A 20,383-nucleotide genomic window follows, 5' to 3' on the forward strand; every position below is an offset into this window, starting at 1 on the left:
GTAAGTTCTGACCAGGACTGTTTAGAAGAGGAGAATGATGCTGTGTTGTTTAATCCTTGTAATATTTTGACAAAAGCATGTTACAGAAGTTTCATTTAGACCCCAAGGACTTTGTAAACTTGTGGAGAAAAGGGGAATTTATAATATCTAAAGCACTGATGTGATTGGACCTTTAGTGCTTCATAACTGTTACAAGCTTAACATCAGTAGAATATTGGTAAATATATATTTGGTCATTTATAAGTTCTGTAAAATGACAATGTCATCCAAATTTGTTGTGGAAGGTAGGTTGTGTGAAAAAAAACTGTTAATAACTTACTAAATGTAAGTTTCAACAATAACAACTTAGTACACTAGGATCTAAGTGATGAAAAAAGCATTAACTGAAATGGTATGTCACTTAATGTTCTGGAAAAAAAGACTTACATGCAGTGAAGTGTGAAGAGGAATATTTATTCCTGTGAAGGCATGATTTCAAAAACAGATTCTTCCCTCCGGGAAATCATAAGGGCACGTACACCCTCATCTTATTATGTGTTATGCACAACTGATGAAAATCCTGTCACACTTTCCTATTCTCATGAAATAGGTTTTTTCATTCTACCATCCCTTCAGCCTTATCACATCTGTTGATCACAAATCAGACTCACACTGAATATAAGTTACTAAATAGCATGGAGAAACAGGGATTGGGACATGAATTTAACGTCGGCTAATAGACTGAATGTTTCAGTTAGGGTACCACAGAAGCAATGCAGGAAGCTCACATCAAATGCATTTTGAGAAAAAAACGTTTGCATGTATTTGATGCCACTAGCTTTTCAAGAGTTTCAGGAAATAGAGTGTGCATTTAATCATAAAGGTACATTTTCCATGAACCAGTTGCACTAGTTGTCATGAATTTGTTTGGCACTCGACAAGTTACATTATTCTGAAAATCCCCTTTGCCCGGAAAATTACATGAGATTTGTACATTTCCTCTTTAAAAACTCTGTATCTCTCTGGAGTACTTTCAGTGGTACCAGTAGTTTTGCAGGTTGTCTTGCCACATAGCATGACTAAGAAACACATGTTTCGACAGGAAAAATTACATTCGACTTATGTGCAAACTGACTAGTGCCAAAACATGGCAGGCATGAGTATATGAGCAGGCACAGGCCATTGTCACAACAGGGCTTCAGCAAAACTTGTATGAATGAACAAAACAGTGTTGGGAGTAATGGACTGTATGTAACATGGATTATGTGATCTATTTCCAAAACGGAGTATCTGCTCCTTTAGAGTAGACTATACTTAAATGTGTACTCCATTTGCAAGTATTTTATGGCTCACGATTTTGCTTTGCTTATGTCAATAAATCAATGCACCTCTTAATGTGGCCTTAAACTGGATAATTACTGTGTCACTATAAATGATAACAACAGTTATGAAAATAGTTTTAAATTATGTAATGACATTTAGAGAGATCAATTCTTCCTTCTACTGTGAATGTACCAAGATCCTAGCTGCATTATCTGGAGGAGGATGTGCTCAGTGAGCTAAAGTCTGGTGTTCATTCTTCTTGAGTGTGGCATATGCATACTAGAGAAGTTAGAGAGCAAAGCTAGAGAGCTAATTAAGAAAAAAAGCTTGGCCTAGATGCATTTTACTTTGGATGGCTGATTAATGAAGCAGCTAAACTTGAGGCAGGACCAACAGTCAAGGAACGGTTTATTATGATTATGAAATTAACTACAGCATTTAATTGGCACATTTTTGAAAAAAAAAATCTGCACTTTTTTCAAATAAAGGTTTGCTGTAAGGTATGTCTCTTTCACACATGAACACGGAGATTTTCTAGAGAAGCTCTGGAGTATTCTGTCCGGAGATGTCCACGTGCAGCTCACAGCGGGAGATTTTCTGCCTCAGGTGCGCAATCGCAGCTGGAGATGAAACACGTGCTTTAGGCGTGCAGCGCATGCAGGAAACTCCGGAACATTTACCGCGCCGTTCTCACATGCGCTGACTCTGACTTTACCGGGAACATTTACTAGGGCTCGAGGAGGAAAAAGTCCGGGTAAGAACCAGGACGAATGTTACGGGTGGTCACGTTCACACATATAGCTCCTCCGGGTAAACTCCGGAAAATTTTTGGATTAACGTTCATGTGTGAAAGGGGTATTATAAATTTTAAGTGTTTAAGCTGTAAAAAGGGCTTGTATGGTGATGTCACAAGGATGACTGTCTGTTTAATTGTCCGTTAAAATAGGGTGACCAGATCTGAGATGGTAAAAAAGAGGGGAGGGGGATGAGGTCACGCCCCTCGCTGCCGTTGTATGCTTAGCTGAACCTATGTGTGCTCTTAGATCCTTTACACCTTCATTTGCTACACAAAACATGGGAATTTCTTTTTTAATTCATCCGAGAACTTACATTTACGTTTCGGCATAGCTGCTCGAGATGAGTGTAGGTACATGAGCTTTGCCTGACGTAAACAAGGACTACTGACGTGCAGACTGACCAATTAAATGTTTACAGAGAAGGTAATCGACCAATAACGGTAGCGCTACAGTCAGACCGTGCAATCCGAAGATTTTAGGCCACTTCACCACGCCCCCTTCTCACTCAAGCGAACCAATCGGAGTAGGGGAGGGCGGGACTAGTTTGTGAACGAAACGCTTCTCGAGGTTCTATGTAAACTCTAGAAAAACAAAATCCCGGACGTTTGTGAAATTCCGCCCGGACAAGTCTAAAACAGAGGTCATGTCCGGGAAAAAGAGGACGTCTGGTCACCCTAGTGAAAAAGGTAAAAAGTGAAGTAATGTACGTAGAAGGCCAGCATAGGAAATTGACCCTTTGTGTAAAATAAACAAGAAGAAACCGAGACCGTTATTTTTTATCTACAAATTTACTGATCCCAGGGCTTTGTTAAACACATTAGGTTGGTTTCAAGCGCACAGACAGACATGAGAGCAGCAAATGGTGAAGAAAAATACTCAGAAGTTTATAAAAAGTGTTTATTGATTAAAATAGTGAATGTCACATTTAAGGAGGTAGCATGCTAATTTATAAGATATTCTCATGGACAGATGTCAGTTTAAAAGGATTTAAGTGAAATTTTGTGTTTAAGTAAGGATTTACAAAATGTGAATTTGATTAAAACAATTTTGGTAGATGGAAGTAAATTTTCAGTCTGAAAGCAGCAGCAGTGTGCTGTGAGCATTACACTTGGAAATGAACTTAAGTCATGTTTAACTACTTACTGAGAACTTAATCTTGAAAAAGAGTATTGGCCCTATGATTACAAAACGTTTTGTCTAAATGTCTATACACTGTCTACATGATGTCCTCTCATCTGTGGTAGAGAAAGGATTATGTTTATTTTAAATTAAATGACCTTGAATACTTTATATTGCATTGAGATTAGCCTGATTGGTGTGTTGTTTGTTCAAATAGGATAAAAAGAAAACCTTATCCTTGACCAGTTCATTGATTTTTAGCTTAAAGCGCACATCATTTTCATATAAATTAATTTAAGAGATTATTAATCTACACATCGCTGAGCATAAGAGACTGAGACTGTAGCAATAGCAGTCATGGATGGTTCCTGTATTGGTTGGAAGTACTAAAAAATGACTTGTCAATAACTTACACACTATAGCATATCATTTAAGAGCATTTTAATGGCTACAGCAGTGGAAGCATGAAATGAGAGCTCTTGGTAGGTGGTTACAGGCAGTGCTTATATGTTAAATAGTAATATATACTATTAAATAGAAGCTATAACAGAGAACTAACACTGTATTTCACAGAATGGATTATGCTTACATTAAACTGATGTTAAATATATTACATTGCCTTAGGATTAACCCCAATGCTGAATTGGATAGATAATGTTACCCTTGACCAGTTCAGTAGTTATTAGCTCGAAGCACAAATCCCTTTAATTAAAGTAAAGTATTTAAAATTGTTTGCGTCATGTATTTTAGTTCTATTCATTAAAAGAGGAAAGTTTGGAAATATCAGTGTTTAGAAAATGTGGTAGAAAGACCCTGTGGTTCTTTATGCCAGTTTCTAGCAACAGATTTCAATTATTCATTACTGGGTATTCTGTGTACACATACTGGCTTTTCTGTGTGACAGGAATAGAGAAACTCTTTCCTTTTTCCATTCCGTGAACACTAGTAAGCATCACATTTTATTTCATTTTATTTAGCTGCAAACCATATTTTTGTGTGATATTTTTTGTTGTTTGTTTTTGGCCATTAGTCAACTGATCAACAGTTTCTAGCATAAATCAAAAGTCTTTCTGGTCTCAAGTACTATTGAACAAATGTTTAAGTTTCAATTCTGAAGAGAATTCACTTCCATAGAAAGTATTTGAACTTTGAGTCTAAAAAAAACCTGTGCTGTTGATCCATGACAGTAAATGCTTTCATGCTTTTTTTTCCTTCTAGGCTGGTGAAATCAATTAAAGCTCCGGTATTAATAACCATCAGCGAGGGCTTGACAGCTGATTGCCTGGAGCTCCCACCACTGTAAACCAAGGCCGTGTCTTCCCCAATGGCTCAGGCACGCACCAGTGCTTTTCATTGCTTCATAAGACAATAAAACTTTGTGCTGGGAATGATGAAAAGGAGAGAAATGGCTTTGACCAGAGCCTGCTGCGCACAATGCGTCACACAGGTGAATATGCCTGCTCACCTAATTGCATATTTTGTGGGGAATTGACTTTTCAATTTCACTTTAGGTGCTGAAGGGGTGGTGAAAGTAGATGGTGGGGGTTGGCTTCAGCTTTATTCCATCGTGTATTTGGGATGCAATGCTATGGCTGGATTTTAGAGTCCCCTGTAATATGATGTGGCACACAGTCTGATGAATTCCTTCTGTAGCGGACTGGAGTTTTTCTATTCACCTCTTGATTATGTCCAAGGCCAAATATAGGCTAGCACTCAAGGCTGATATGCAAATAAAGGCTGTATCAAAAAACGAGATAAGCCACTCCTGTCTTTCGACAGCTGCAGGGTCACGATAAAGTTAATCAAAGATCAGGACCATCTCGAGCGTTTGATATTTGGGAAGGTAAACATTTGGTGCACAGCATGCTTTTAAATTGAAGCTGTCTATTCAGCAGCTAATCATAGATTAGGATTTGTGCTTATTTTTGTTTATTTTTAATCCCTTTAATAAAAGGATGATTATGAACATCAAAGCATGCTATTGGTATATTCCGCATGGGCTTAGCCAGACCTCACTCTTCAGACTAATATGAAGAAAATTCTGAAATGCTGTGTACTGTTTCTGTGTTCTGTGAACTGTTTATAGGCTAATCACCTAGTGGGCTTTCACTGATTCACTACATTAAACAAGTAATTATAGTGATAATATTTAGATTTTATGCATATGTCTCCTTTTTATGTAAAATAGGAATGAAATGAAATCACTTGAAGTTTGCCTAGGCTAGGCTAGCTTTTATACATCAATGTTACATCACTGACATTACTGCAATTTGTATTCGCTTGCGTATTTGAGGTGCATGTTTTTGTTAGCATCTGAAATGTGAACACTTCTCTACACGTATTCTACTCCTATTGCTTTTTTGAGATCCTTTCCATGCAATATTTGCACACCGTTACTGCCCAGTTCCTTCAGGCAGCTATATGCCAGCTCTCATAGCAAATCAAATGAACTCAGATCATCTTTTATAAATCTATATAAAGATTATTTGCATTGTGCAGCAGTGTGATTCATACTTAACTTCAACATTACTTCAAAATATATTCAACAGTACCCCAGGGGTACACCCAGCAAAAACTGCTTATCAGTGCAGAGGTGCTGCATGGAATTCAGTTTAGGGTTCACAAGGTACATCATCTGAGTGGAAACATTTACTCTGCTGGAGTGGAACTAAAGTTGTAAGGTAAAGAATCGATTTAATATATGGGACCAAACTACATACATAGCTTAATGGCCAAAATACATAATATTAAGGCAACTATGTAGTCTACACACTGAAGTTCATCATGAATAGGAAATCATAGTGGGTTGTCCTTCTAAAACAAGAATGAGCGCTGTATAATTACTTGTAATTATGTTGGGTATTTTTCCTTATCATTTGTTGTTATTAAGCTATAGTCTGTTCCCATACAATAAGCGTATTGTGTATTGTACACTCTGAATGTTGAAAGAAATGGTCAAAATAATGAATTGTTCTTCTGACTGTAAGTCCTAGATCTTTAAGAACATTCCATTGGAAGTTTTGGAAATAAAACCAAAAGTGGTAGTTTTGTGGTGTAGCTCCAAAAACCTTTTTTATACCTCACTTTTTAGGAGTGTATAAGAGTGATTCATGCATCCTTTCAGCATTGCTTTTCTCAGTGACAAACCGTTCTTGACCATTGCTCGGGCCCATTCATCTCAGTGGTGCCTAAGTGGTCCAGACTCTACCATACACTGAGACTCCTCTCTGCCTGTGGCAGCTAGTTGTTTTTATTTTTTTTCCTAGATGTGTCTCTCATGCCTTGGCTTTTCCTCTTTAGCAAAATGACGGTAGGTTTATGGTAAGTGAGCTGACACTTTTGCAAGTTGGTCACCGTCATGCGGGGTGCAAACAGACGGATATTTCAGACGTTCCGCCTCTAAGACATAAAATTCAGAGGATTCGAATTTATTTATTTTTAGCACACCCGGTTTCTTGGGGCATTAGGGCAGGAGTGACGTAGGTGGTGATGGTGTACACGTCAGCATTGACTAAGGGTTGCTACTTCAGTTTATGCAAAATTCTACGCCTTAGAAAGTATCCCTGTCTATGGGAAGTGATGAGGAAAGGGGGGGAATGGGGGAGGGGGGCAAACTGGAGGAAGGGGCGTGTCTTTATAAGAGAGGAGACAGAAAGGGAGTGCAGGCAAGCAGTTGAACGAGCCTACAGGCTGAGAGGGGTTGGACACGGCTGCATCACTTTGAGAGTGGGTGGAGAAAGAGAAAAAAGAGACAAAGACAAGACTCACAGGTAAGACACTTACCATCTTCTCCTGTCCATGTGTGCCTTTATATGTGAGAGATTAAGACTTTGAAAGAAGGAAAAGTGTATGTGTACTTTCTTTCTACCTCACTGGATATTCTCTACTCTCTGGGAGGCTAGTTCTTTTCTTCTTCTGCTTTGTGTCTTACCACCATAATTTTTTCTAAGGTGACTGACCTTCACAAACACCCTTAACTGTTTGACGATCATTAACGGAAGTTCATTAAGCTGTTAAATAGTGCGTTTTATTTTCTTTCGACTGTGCAGCTCTGAAAATAACCCCCCTTTTTCCATTCGTCATCAGTTTTCCCCATAGACCAACGTCTAACATTGCCTTTGCTGGAGCTGTACTACACGATTCCTCCAATGATGAATATACACTTTTTTTTCCCTCCATGAAATGGACCTAATGGTCTTTCAGTTTCATGCCTAGTTTTATAGTGGGCTTTCATTTGCTTTGTACTGAAGTTCATGTCAAACTGAGACAACACTTTACTGCAATTTTTCAGCAGAGCAGAACTTTTCCATTTCCTTTCATTATTTGATTGTCTGTGTTTGCCTGAGCTTTGATCTGAAACACCCTACGGCTGATGTTTCTTTGAAGCTATTGAAGACGGATGCAGGTTCATTTTGCCTCTCCAGTGGCATCTAATTCAGCAGACAGGTTAATCAGGAAGTGTTTTACAGGGGCTGAGATTAAGTGAAACTTAATCTGAATGTTCTTTGGAAAAGCTCTTAATTAACTGCATACTCACACTACATAATTTCAAAACGTTTTTTTTTCCATTATGCCACTTGAGCTCAAGTGTGGCACTTACTGTGCCAGCAACAAGTGTGCCATTTTCTCACAGAGGATTTTCATAAAGCTGAGAATATTAGTTTGCTGTTAAATAGTTTATGGGAATCTTGTACAATAAGTGCGTTTTATAATGTATTTTTGCTTTAAGTGAATGAAACACATTATATCCAGGTAGGGGAAAACAGAAATTATGAATGATTTCTGATTGGGTGAGTAGTGCCACAGTATAAGAGTTTAGTTTTACATATATAGTGTATTTTTTTGATGGAGAGTAGGATTGTTGCTTTTTTTTTTTTTTTTGGTTTGATATCACGGGAGCGGAAATATACCCCCAAGGATAAATCTGAAAAATGACCAAACTGAAGCAAAAAAAAGGGAGTTGTGTTGGTATTTGGCATTGTCATTGCTTTGACATGTAGTGTTTTCTTTTCTCCACTGCTCTGGACTGAAATGTCCAGCCGTAATTTCTTCCCCATCAGGAGTCTAAGCATGCGTTTCATGCCTGTCAAAGCAGTATTGAGGTTGCAGACAGCATTTGTCCCGCTTTCTGTGGTGCGTACGTTTAGCGGCCCATCAACATGAAGCAGTTATCTGATGTCCCCTGTGAGGCGAAAGTAATATTTCTGTACATTCAGTACTGCTTTTATTCACATGTCTCTCTTCCACCACATTAACCTCTGCATGCATACTTGTTTTTCCCTCTTATCCTCCCATGAGGACTGTTTCCAAAAGAATAATGAATGTGACTAATGGGCCCCATGATGAAATCCATTAAACGGTCTTTTTTTTTTAGCAATATGACTCTAACACGAACATGATTTGCCATTTCTGGCCCTTTGTCAAAATTTCCACTTCGTTAGGGAGCTAGTGTATCACATTAATTACTATTAACATGCTATATTGATTTAAAAAAAATACAAAGCCATTAGAAAAAGGTGCATTTCATGCATAATTGCCTACATCAATCTGAAAATTAGGCCATATACTGCAAGCAAGTGCATCTACTGAGTGAGATCACGGTCACACAGGCCTGTGGTCAATATTAAAACTTGTACATGGAATCTGTCCATAAGGAAACATGCCATGTATCAATGTTAAGTGAACAAAATATCAGACCAAACAGGAAATGCTTTGTCCCATTTCAACCTTGTTGGAAAACACTTACAAAAGGTTAAAAGTAGAATCAACCTGATCTCTATCTGGCAGTACTTTTTCCCTGGTTGAAAAAACACACTTGACTCACAACACACTTGTCCTTCTTGGTTAAAGCCTGGTGGACTCCAGCTAATCCAAACGTCTGTTATGTTTTTTATAGGATTAGAAGTATTTATAGATAGGTTTAATCTTTTTACACTTGATGTTGGAAGGTGTTCTTTGACGATTTGCTTGCAAAGAGCCACTAGAGGATTAGTGAGATCAAATACTGAAACAAATGTTTTTAAATCAAAAACACCACTCAGATCATCCAAAAGGTATTGAATGGTGCTCTGTCACAAAGTGAATGCAGTTCCACATTTTTGGGCAATTTATACACCTGTAGCCCACACTTGGCATTGGTTCCAGGAGGTGCCAGTTCATTTCATGCTTTTCTGTTTAATATGAGAAATTTTAAAAACTCTGTGTGCACAAATTAATCCATTTCCAGAGTGGGTGGTTTTTAAAGCAGCAGGTTTCACTTGGACATAAAGTGTGTAATACACAAGAAACAAAGGGTGCATTGATTGCACTTGATTAACTTGAATTTAGTTGGTTTTACTGAGTCAGTTGCTCCAGAATGGAATGTTGCATCAGCAGATTTCCTGTTAACAGAGTAACTGACATCCGTTGTGGTGTAACAAATTTTATTATTGGGCTTATAATTTTATGCCATTGTTTTATTCAGTGTAGAAGGTGAAAGGTGGAGATTTCAGATATATATGAATATTCTGAGTAATATATGTAGCTTAATAAAATATTAATACATCACTAAATTTACATTTTTTAATATTTAAATATAAATATTGATTCTGTAATAAATTGTTGTGTTAAACAATATGATTTTTGAGCAAACTGTAGGTACTGTTCATAATGAAATAATATTTATAATTCTTTCAGGATTATTGCATTGGATTAAATATTTGAAACATCAGCAAAAACAAAGCATTTGGTTGATTTGGTTATTCCTGATATCATTGTGTATCACTATGTTGTAGTATTTTGATTTAATATGTTTTGCCATATCACTCACCCCCTTAATGATGACGTTTTTGAAATGCGATGCCTTGTATGTTCATAAATGCGTCTTGGAAAAGAAAAGTTATATGAGATGAGATAAAAGTTAGAAACAAGCCTATTACTGTTTTTCAGACTGTATTGCACAAGGTCATCAAGTGATAGAGATTTGGTGATGGTGTAGTTTGGTACAGTTTTTGCACTGTCAAAGTTCAAGATCCTACTACTCACTTCTGGAGTTCCACTGGGCCTCAAATTTCTGGAAGATTGCACCAGAGAAAAGCAAGCTTTCGAGTCAGAGACATGTCCTTGGGGCTGTGTGGATGGATCTGTCTGCATAAAATTGATCTGCACTGGTCCTTCATGACACTATTTCAATACAACCACCCCACTCTCCCCTTCCCCCCAAGTCATCATCATTTCAAATGGATGCAATGGCACATGAAACTGAGTAGCCGAGGAAAATTTTTTTGAAGATGTGACGAACCAAGTGCGCATTGTCATTCCTATCCATTTCCACTGCAGTTTTGCCTGTGGTGGTGGTTTGATGGACTTCTCCACTTACTTCTTTAAGTGTCTCTGCCAATCGCCCTTCAATAATCACTCTCTCACATTTTTTCATGACAGATTCCCTCTCTGTTCTCATGGGCGCTGGGAGGATAATGCAATGATTGCTGCTGCTTTGCCTGTGGAGATGTAGTGCAGTGGAGAGGGAATAAAATCATCGAAAGGGGTGTAAAGAATACCCATTTTGCCATAGATTCTGCAATCCTCGGGCTATCAGTATGCTCTCAATTAAGGCAACTGTGTGAATGCATCCATTCCTGCATGAAAATGATTATGACGATGAGAAAAGGCTCAATGATTATAATATGACTCTGCTGCAAGAGGCAAATTGTTTATTGCTGGATGTAGCCAAACAGGTGGGCTTTCATTTGCTGAGTTAAGAGCATTTAAGCTGAAATGTGCCAGTTACCATAGGGAGAAGAAAATGTGGATATCTTTGCTTCCATGGCTGTATAAAAGTAGACAGAAACAAATCTAAGAGCTTTGAAATATACAGTATACAGGGCCTCATTTATATAATTGACTTAAATTTCATCCTAAATTAAAAAATTAATTTAAAATCTATGCATATGCATTAAATTAGTTTAAAATCTGTGCACTCTAATGCCCACAGCTCTCTGGTGCTGCCATTCCTCATATTAAAAAGCATGTTTTCGTGGCACCTTGCTTGAGTTTTTACTCATGATCCTTTTGAGATCAAATCTGTTTGTACAAACATTTTATAAATGAGGACCACAGGCTCAGCACAGAGCTGCCATTTCAAAAGCTCGCCATGTGTTTCTGCAATTTATCATGTACTGCAGCGGACTACCATAGATCTGTCCCTGATTGGACATTATCTGTGTGGTGCATAGTTCTCTGTATGACAGTGACACCAGCATTCTAGTGACATGTCAGTGTGTATTGCACTGATAAGGGTGTGCCAGGTTCCAAAGGGTGCCATAGTGTGTCTGGGTTTTTATATCTCATTGTCACTGCTGGGCAGGGAATAGACTGCCCACAAAAAATACCCAGCAAACAGTGACCCTATAGTCAAACACTGGCAACTGATAAAGGGATAAAATAATCTTAACACAGATTCTGCATGATGAGAGTTATAGTCTTATAACTGTACTATACAAGGTGTAAAAACAAGGTGGATGTGCCTAATAAGATGAACAGACAATGTGTAAATCCAACAGTATGGCTGTGGTGGATCTGTACCAGTGCAGCACACATTAACACACCTCTGCTATGTTGATGTTACTGCATTGCTGGGAATGATTCACCTCCAAAATCTGATCAATGGTGAAACTATTTATGGTGGTCTTGTTTTATTGATTGACAGTGTTCAGGATAATTAACAAATTTTAATGGCAGCTGGGGCTGGGATTTAAATGAAAATGTATGGCATATATATAATGACCTAGATAAAATGGCCAACCAGTATAGATACAAGAAATATGATATAACGGTGTGGCTTTGTATATGGTTTTTCAGTATATTGTGCCACCAATGATGGAACACAAAGGCACCCAACAATTTAGGTCCAATTAGTTTGACAAACACCTTCCTGCAGACATCCAGACCTGCCTGTCTGACCCAGACTGTGACGCAGTTCAATCAGCCGTTAGACTGTGACCCCGTGTGGGGGCGCAGAATGAAAATGGGCCTGACTGTTTACCGTGGAGGAGATAGCATCAGGTGGCTCCTCCGTAGGAGAAGGTGAGCAGGCAGAACTAATCGGATTAAGATTGCTTCAGATTAGTCATTTCACAGCTCTTCCCTAAGGGCACGCCAGCAGAGGCTCGCAATCACTGCATCTCTGCTGCTGGGGGAAATGCAGCGGCCCCTCACAAACACCTCCAATGAGTCGTCACATTATTGGCAAAGGGCATCGAAAGCCAAGTACAAGACATTCACTTTGGGAACTTTAACAAAGGGGAGAATGTCTAGGTTTTAAAATCCTACTCGCTGCAATAATAGCCTCAACTTTTCTGGAAAAGTTTTGTGTTAGATGTTATTATATAATATTTTTAGAGGAGCTGGTAGAGAAGATTTGATAGTTCATCTGTTTCTTTAGGGCAGTGGGTATTTGCAGGCCCTCTAGTAAATACTTGGCATGTGACATACTGATTTGAAGCTCAGTACAGTTTATATTTATCTATGGAGATTATACAAGCTGACCACACACAGCTGAACATCTGTGTCCACAGTGAGTCTACCTTAAATTGACTGAATTCACTCATATTAATGAGTGACTACAAAACTATGGACATATGGATATTCAAAAACCATATCCTGGCAGAATTTAAAACCAAGAAAACAGAGTCAGAAAGCAAACCTCCAAGGGCCATAGATACTTTTCCAGCAGCCACTCTGGAGTCTCTGTGGAGCTTTTGACAATCAAGTGCGTTGAACATGTGTTATGAAGTGGTTATTATAACTCTTACTTATGAACACAGGAGAGTTGAGAGTCATTAATAGTGCTTGAGAGCTGGGAGTATGTCGTTGATGGTCTTTTGTCTCTCGCAGTGTAATCAGTGGCCTCACACTGTCTGCTTTTAATTCCCCCATTATCTCTGACAAACACATTTAATAAGAGATTATGGTGGTGGAGATAATAAAAAAAGTTTCCGTCAAGTAACTTTTAGAAAATTAATCGAGCCGCATTAATGGTGCGTGTGATTTAATTGGCTGGAAAATGCTTTTTGATAACTCCTCCAATCAAAAATGGCCTGAGCACCCACATTCTAATACAGAGTTGTTATCACTGCTTTACGTTTTTTTTTTTTTTCACTAAACAGAAAGTTTGAAAATTCTGACTTGTCCTCTGGCTTCATCATGGTTCAGGAGCTGATTTTTCTTGGCTTTCATCACACTGTGTGTTCAGAGGTGTGTGTGTGTTTGAGTGTGTTCTGGGTCCTAATCTTGTCGTGACTAATATGTGCTGGCAGAGCAAGTGAGTCAGAGTTTGATGGAACTCGCATCCTCTCTCTCTCTCTCTCTCTCTCTCTCTCTCTCTCTCTCTTTCTCTCTCTCTCTCTCTCTCTCTCACTCGCTCTCTCTTGCTTTCCCTCTATCTCCATAATTTCCTCCTCATTATGCCACACATAATTCAGACATCAATTAAGGCCTATGATGAGTTTTGTTAATGAACTCTAGAATTGGGGTGGAAACAGATGGTGAATATTTAATTTTGACATCCTTAAGATAATATGTGCTAAGAAAGCAATTAGAAGACGAGAATCTTTTTTGCTTATCAATAGGCAATTTTTGTTACTCTGTGGTCAGAGATATGGACCAGTGGCCAGAAGGTCAGTGGTTCAAGGCCCAGGTCTGCTTTATTGAATATCGTTTTTTTTTTCCTTTAGCAAGACTTGTTCACATGATATCTTGTGCTCTGGGCTTGATTTGATATACACAATTAAATATCTTATGGCGTAAAAAAAAAAAGAATACTGTACACATCATTTAACTCACATTTTGTGTTGATAGCAGTGTTTTCAGTTGGTTGCAAGTACACTTAAAAAATCAGCAGTTCTTAGTTTGGCTGTAGAGATCAAGTATAAAACTTCAGTTGCTATAGAACTCTTACATTATGTGCATGTCATTTACAAAAATGGGTCTTCAGAGCACCATCCCAAAGGGGTTCGTCTATGGCTTGTCTCCAAAGAACTCTAACCCTTGTGCCAAAAAGTGACAAATATTTACATTTTTATCTGAAGGCAATTATAGTGGTGCTAATATCTACTTGAGCATAGCTGCTTTTGTTAAGTTAAATAAATCTTTAATGTAAATTAATCCAATGCTAAGTTCATTCATTCTCTGAAACCGCTTATCCAATTCAGTTACCCGGAATCAGTGGGCGCAAGGTGGGAACACACCCTGGAGAGGGCGCCAGTCCTTCACAGGGCGACACACACACTCACACTCGGACACTTTTGAGTTGCCAATCCACCTACCAACATGTGTTTTTGGACTGTGGGAGGAAACCGGAGCACCCGGAGAAAACCCACGCAGACACTGAGAGAACACACCAAACAGACACACCGGAGCGGGACTCAAACCCACAGCCTCCAGGTCCCTGGAGCTGTGTGATTGCGATACCTACCTGCTGCGCCACCATGCCTGCTAAGTTAAATAACTGGTTTCGGTGGTAAAGTCTTTTTAAAATTTATAATGTAGGATTGTTGCAAATATTGAGGAAAATGTGTTGTTTTAGCTTTTTTTAAACTGAATTTTTACCTGTTTCATGCATTTAAATGAAATTCCTTTAAGGTAATGTGTTTACCTGGTAGTGTTTTTACCTTAAAATAACAGCTACAAAATCACTGTGATGTTCCACTGACATGTAACAGAGAACAGCCTTTGTTTATGCTACTCTGAGTTCAACACTGCAGAAACTGCACTATGTAACATTGGGAAGATGGTAGGACACCAACCCCTTCTACCCCTTGATTTCAGGACAGTGCTGTAAAAGTGAATTACACTCTGCAAGTGTTTGGGGTGCAAAGGAGAATAATACCAAATGCTGCCTAATGTTTTTTCAATTGATAGTCATAGGAGTGATGCATAGATTTTTCTGGTTTCACATTGATAAACTGGATGAACTGAGTAACATAATTGGATTAATTTAGAGTATTGTATCGTCTCAGTACAGAAATGTCTATTACTACAACACTCCAATATCAATCTTAACAAGTTCTTAAGGCAGCATTCATAGATTAACCCTTCAATCTATTCTTTCTGTTCAGCGAATCCTGTAACCGGTTGAACATTTGAGGAACCGACTCCTTTTGCTGTGGTGTCTGCTGTGAAGAAGCCATGAAGACCCCACTTTGGACCTTTCTGTTATTGAGTCTGTGTGTGCCAGGTCGCAGTGACTGCCAAGGGGATTGTTTAACCTGCGCACTCCTCCTGCCTGAACAGCAAGCCTTCAATACCCTGGTGAGTCATCAGTTACTCTCTCTATACTCACTGTTTTGTTCTTCCTTTATTATCACTTTTAAATGGAAGAGTGCCAGTCAAATTTAAAAGCATTTGTCCTATCATCAAGAGATGGCAAATGTAATCCCTGGCAATACTTAATGAATGAATAAATGAGAGTTATATTTATATAGCACTTTATTAAACATTCAAACACTTTACAATTTTTGGTATATAAACCACCACAAATGTGCAGCATCCACTTAGATAATATGTTGGCAGCTAATTTTCCTAGGGGGTCTCCCACCTAAGTACACTGTAAAGCCAAATAAGTTAGCACAATTGAGTTATTTTGAGTGTCTACAACGTCAGTTAAAGTTAATACCGAACCCACAACCCAAGGATCCAGGAGCCTGGTGTTCACATCATACTGTCCAAACTCATAAAGGTGATGTTTATGTAATCAAAAAACACTTATTATAAAATTAAGATGTTTTTCCTCCAGTCTGATGTTGGTAGATTCTTGCTCCATAGGTGGGTAATCTTGATTTATTTTTGCTTTTTCAGATTACCACCTTAAAAAATGCAGTGCTTCTGAATGTAAACATACCAGAGAGAACTGTAGTTCCCTGCAATGGTACATGTTCCCTTTTACATTAAGTTAGATATCCATATATGTCATATACAGTTATGTTTACTTAAAACCACAAACAGGACCATGCTAAATCAAACTAATTAAGTTAATTCCAGTTAAAATAATACAGTTAATTATTTTAAGCATTAGGGTTTACAGTGTACAACCCAAAACTAATTCTGGTTAAGGTCAGCCTTAGTGGATATGTATGCCTTTTGTGAGGCTTTGTACTTTTTCACCTTCCCGCTATCATTTAGTATGATACAAGCCAATGCAGGTTTTTGTTAGCTAACATAATAAAATTGGGCATTTAGTGTTAATCTGTCCATTAACATTGTATTAGCAGCACTTTGAGAAGATGCACACTGTAGGTCCATTATAACAGTGTTTGGACACTGGCCAGCATCAGTTCTTTCAACCGCAACAAAGTATGATCAGGTTTTGTGTAGCATTTCTATTGAATTTGGTCAAAACCTAAATATTGATGTCACAACATTTGCTGTAATATTGTTGCTAATGGCTGTGTAGACCCATACAGCTGTGGCTGAGATGATTAAGGTAATATTTGTTCATAATTGACTGGAGAAGATTCAGCTGCTGATGTTGTGGCTGGCAGTGACTGACACTTTGTTGTGTTTGTGGTGGGGTTGCAAGGTGGGGAAGGTCACAAATGGGTTTGAACAAGGGCCAGATGGTCCCCCTCAGAAAGGAGGATTTTTTCCCCATTATGGAATAAAAATAACCCTCACTTTATCATCAACAATCACACATAACGACCACCTCAACCTCCCTGTAATGTGTGCATATAAATACACATTTACTCGTGCTGTTCCTGTTGTATGTACTCAATAATAAACCTCAGACAGTCTTACACCTGTCATACACGTACATATGTAAATATAGCTAATCCATCGCTTTTTATCTCCTGGCTCTGAGGATCCTCTGCAGACAGCTTTTCATTTGCAACGGATAATTAATTTCTGCAAATGTACACGTGCCGCTCCCAGTCAGAGCCTCCTGCTCCATGGCACTCCTACTTTTTATGCTTTTTTCCCCACCAGTGAAGATTGTGATTACGTATCTAATAGACAGTCTGCCTCGCTCTGCACATTATAACCCTTACCTACACCCACAGTGTCACTGACACAAAAATTGGAATTATCCAGAGTAGCTGTACGGCTGAACTCTAATGATCGGGGGCACAATGAAAATTTACACTCTGTCCTTTCAGCCTCTGAGGGGCCAAGATTTCCTTTTGTCATTTCACCTTCCATTGCACTGATGGTCTTTTCTGGCATAATCTTATTATGACAGCATTAAAATCATCATGATGCTCCATTTGTAATAAGGAGCATGTAGCGTCTTTCATGGTCATTCTGGGCTCAGCACTGCAGAAATGGCACTATGTAAGTTCTGCAGGAGAGCAGGAAACCACCCCTACTCCTTCCACCTCCCTATTGATTTCACTACAGGGCTGTAAATATGAATTACACTAGGGGGAGCCCCAGGAGCAAAAGACCCATAGTGTTACTATGTGCATAGTGTTACTTTAACTGTCTTGATTATTTCATAAATTGATCTTGAAGGGCAGTCGGGTTCTCAAACGGCTTCAGGGACAATTCTTTGGATAAAACTAAAACGCAGAATTTGATATAAAGCAGTGCTATAGCCCAGGATGTTTCAGCTGTCCACTGTGATTTATACCAAGGAACTCACATGATGCACTTTTCACTACCATACAAAACCCTGGAATTATCTTTTTGTCATTCTCAGTGCATGCTGAATGTTTATAATTTTAGTAAATGTCGCTGTAGGGCGGCATGCCCTGTAAAGGACTTGCACCCGCTTTAGGGTGTATACCTGCCTTGTGCCCAGTGATTCTGGGTGGGCACCGGACCCACCGTGACCCTGAACTGGATAAGTGGATACAGACAATGAATGAACGAATAAATTAATAAAGGTCAACGTCAAAAAATGTTAAAAATTAGAGGCTGATCATAAATAAGTGTGGCACGGTGGTGCAGTAGGTAGCGTTGCTGTCACACAGCTCCAAGGACCTGTTCAAGTCCCAGTCTGGGTGACTGCCTGTGAAGAGCTTCGTGTGTTCTCCCCGTGTCTGTGGTTTCTTCCAGGTGCTCCGGTTTCCTCCGACAGTTCAAAAACACACGTTGGTAGGTGTATTGGCACCTCAAAATTGTCCATATGTGTGAGGGAGTGTTCCTGCCTTGTGCCCAATGATTCTGGGCAGGCACTGGATTTTTTCGAATTCTGAGTTCAACACTTTAACTATCAGGTAGAATTGACAAGTACACTGTTGCCTTTGACTTTAAACTCATTTACACCGCATTGGATTGGTTTAGAAATGTCCTTTACACGTGCTGTTGTTGCCTCCCAAATAAATCCATGTTTCCATTCTCTTTTAACCTAGTTAAAGTTTTATTTTATAACGGGAGTTGTGAAACTAAATGTATCTGAGACAAGTATGGGGTAAGTGTAGTATTCAGCACTTTAGTTTGCAGACCGTGCAGTTTGCTAAAATCTTATTCATTTTTCATTTGTGGTATGCAGTAACATTAACCTTCAAAATTAAACATCAAAATCTAAAGTTAGTTAAGGGATAAGATGTCAAGGAGAGAAATAAGTGGAGAACACTGCAGAAGAGTTTGTTGGTCTCTGGTATAACCCATTTCTGCCCCTGGTGTCTCAGCAGGTGTGTCTGCTGGAGTGTGAATCCCAGGTATCCCCAGCTCTCACTTGGGATCTGTGTTACCGGATGGTTGGCTTGAAGTCTGCAGGCTTGCAATCAGAAGAAAGTACCGTAACAAAACGCACAGAGAATGAAGTGGAGGACATGGAGCCAATAGGCATGGTGAGTGTAGAGGATGATGGAGGTATGGAGTTCTCAGAAGCTTTAGAGCGATTCCGTCACGCAGCTCAAGCCCTGGGGGCTCCCTACAAGCCACAGCTTGACACCAGGCTGGAGGAGGAAGTGGAGCAAGGACAAAATGTGGTTGCTGAGGAGGAGCAGGATGGCTCCAATGGCCTGGATTTATCCAAACGCTTCGGCGGTTTCCTCAAAGGCCGCCATGGCTTCCGGAAGCTGGTGGGCTCCGGCAGGCCCCTGCAGAAGCGATACGGTGGCTTCATTGGTATCCGCAAGTCGGCCCGGAAGTGGAACAACCAGAAGCGTGTGAGTCAGCTGCTGAGGCAGTACCTGAGCCTCACTTCCCGCTCGGGCCGCTCAGGCCGCTCGGGTCGCTTCAGCAATCTCTCCACAGTTGGGGTCCGACAAAAAAGCGAAGTCTGAGCGTCCTGCAAACAGGCTGATTTCTGCTCATGCCTCTCTATCAATTAACAGCACCCCAAGACGTATTCTGAGATACTGCGTTGATTTCCACCAAGGAATGATTTTTTTTTCTTCTCCTTCTCCACTACTGCCATCTCCATGAAGCAGTTAAACACTGAAACTGAAACCAGTTCCAACTAATTGTGCTCATCACTAATTGAACTTAAGTTAACTATCTGATTGTTATGGATTTTCCACAGGTGGTATTCTGAAAGGTGCAATCAGTAATTTTCCCTTCAAAAATATTTATTTTAAATTGATATTATTTATATTAAAGTACTATTTATGAAAGTGAATATTTATTATGTTTACATGTTTATCTATAAAGGTCAACTCATGAGATGAAAAATCAAATTGCTTTGTAGTCCCTGATTGAAAAAATGTATGCTCCATAGAACGGGTCCTATGCATGAGGTTGGCCATGTTTCATATTTGTTTAGTACAGAATCTACGATATATTTAGACCACCAGGTTTCAGTAAAATAAATGTTCCATAACATGAGAAACAATCATTGGAAAAATAACTGATTGCTTCTTTAAATTTTTATTAAGCTAATGACAAAAATGTTAACAACGGGCTTTTGTGTTTGTTCTGATTTTTTATTTAATTATTATTATTATTATTTTAGAAACTGGCATCCTTAAGACATTTTACTATTCTTAATCCTTTTAAATCATGGCAAAAATAAAAAGCAGTGCACTTGAAACTTCCATTGAGCATGTGCATCAGTGTCACGGGAAAGCAGCTCTGGATTAATGGAATCTCAGAGCACCGAGAACATCGGTCTGGTTCTGTGAATGTCATGAGAGAGAAAAGCACTTTACCTTTACCCTTTACCTTCCTACCTTGCACATTTTCACACGAGTTATTTTGCACAATTATCTATGCCATTTAGGTGTCCAAATACAGCCATCAGA

At 39.1% G+C, this 20,383-nt stretch overlaps 1 protein-coding gene across 3 annotated transcripts; it reads left to right on the forward strand.

The window, feature by feature from the left end:
- Positions 1-2,702: 2,702 nt before the first annotated feature.
- pnocb (prepronociceptin b) lies at positions 2,703-20,370 on the forward strand. Of its 3 annotated transcripts, XM_066677578.1 has the most exons (4): positions 2,703-2,785; positions 4,437-4,665; positions 15,314-15,506; positions 18,827-20,370. In XM_066677578.1, the coding sequence occupies exons 3-4, from the start codon at positions 15,384-15,386 to the stop codon at positions 19,424-19,426; spliced, it is 723 nt and encodes a 240-aa protein (XP_066533675.1). In that variant the 5' UTR covers positions 2,703-2,785; positions 4,437-4,665; positions 15,314-15,383; the 3' UTR covers positions 19,427-20,370. The 3 variants fall into 3 exon arrangements, with proteins under 3 accessions (XP_066533675.1, XP_066533674.1, XP_066533676.1); XM_066677577.1 differs by lacking the exons at positions 2,703-2,785; positions 4,437-4,665 and adding an exon at positions 6,894-6,988; XM_066677579.1 differs by lacking the exons at positions 2,703-2,785; positions 4,437-4,665 and adding an exon at positions 6,894-6,988 and having other exon boundaries at positions 18,830-20,370.
- The last annotated feature ends 13 nt before the right edge of the window (positions 20,371-20,383 follow it).

Source organism: Hoplias malabaricus, chromosome 7 (genome assembly GCF_029633855.1).
Source record: "Hoplias malabaricus isolate fHopMal1 chromosome 7, fHopMal1.hap1, whole genome shotgun sequence".
Classification (NCBI taxonomy): Eukaryota; Metazoa; Chordata; class Actinopteri; order Characiformes; family Erythrinidae; genus Hoplias; species Hoplias malabaricus.

Bases quoted from the DNA above. Each gene is read 5' to 3' on its own strand.
- pnocb (XM_066677578.1), top strand. From the start codon at position 15,384: ATGAAGACCCCACTTTGGACCTTTCTGTTATTGAGTCTGTGTGTGCCA. The intron at 15,507-18,826 runs GTGAGTCATCAG...CTGGTGTCTCAG, and splicing joins AGCAAGCCTTCAATACCCTG to CAGGTGTGTCTGCTGGAGTG.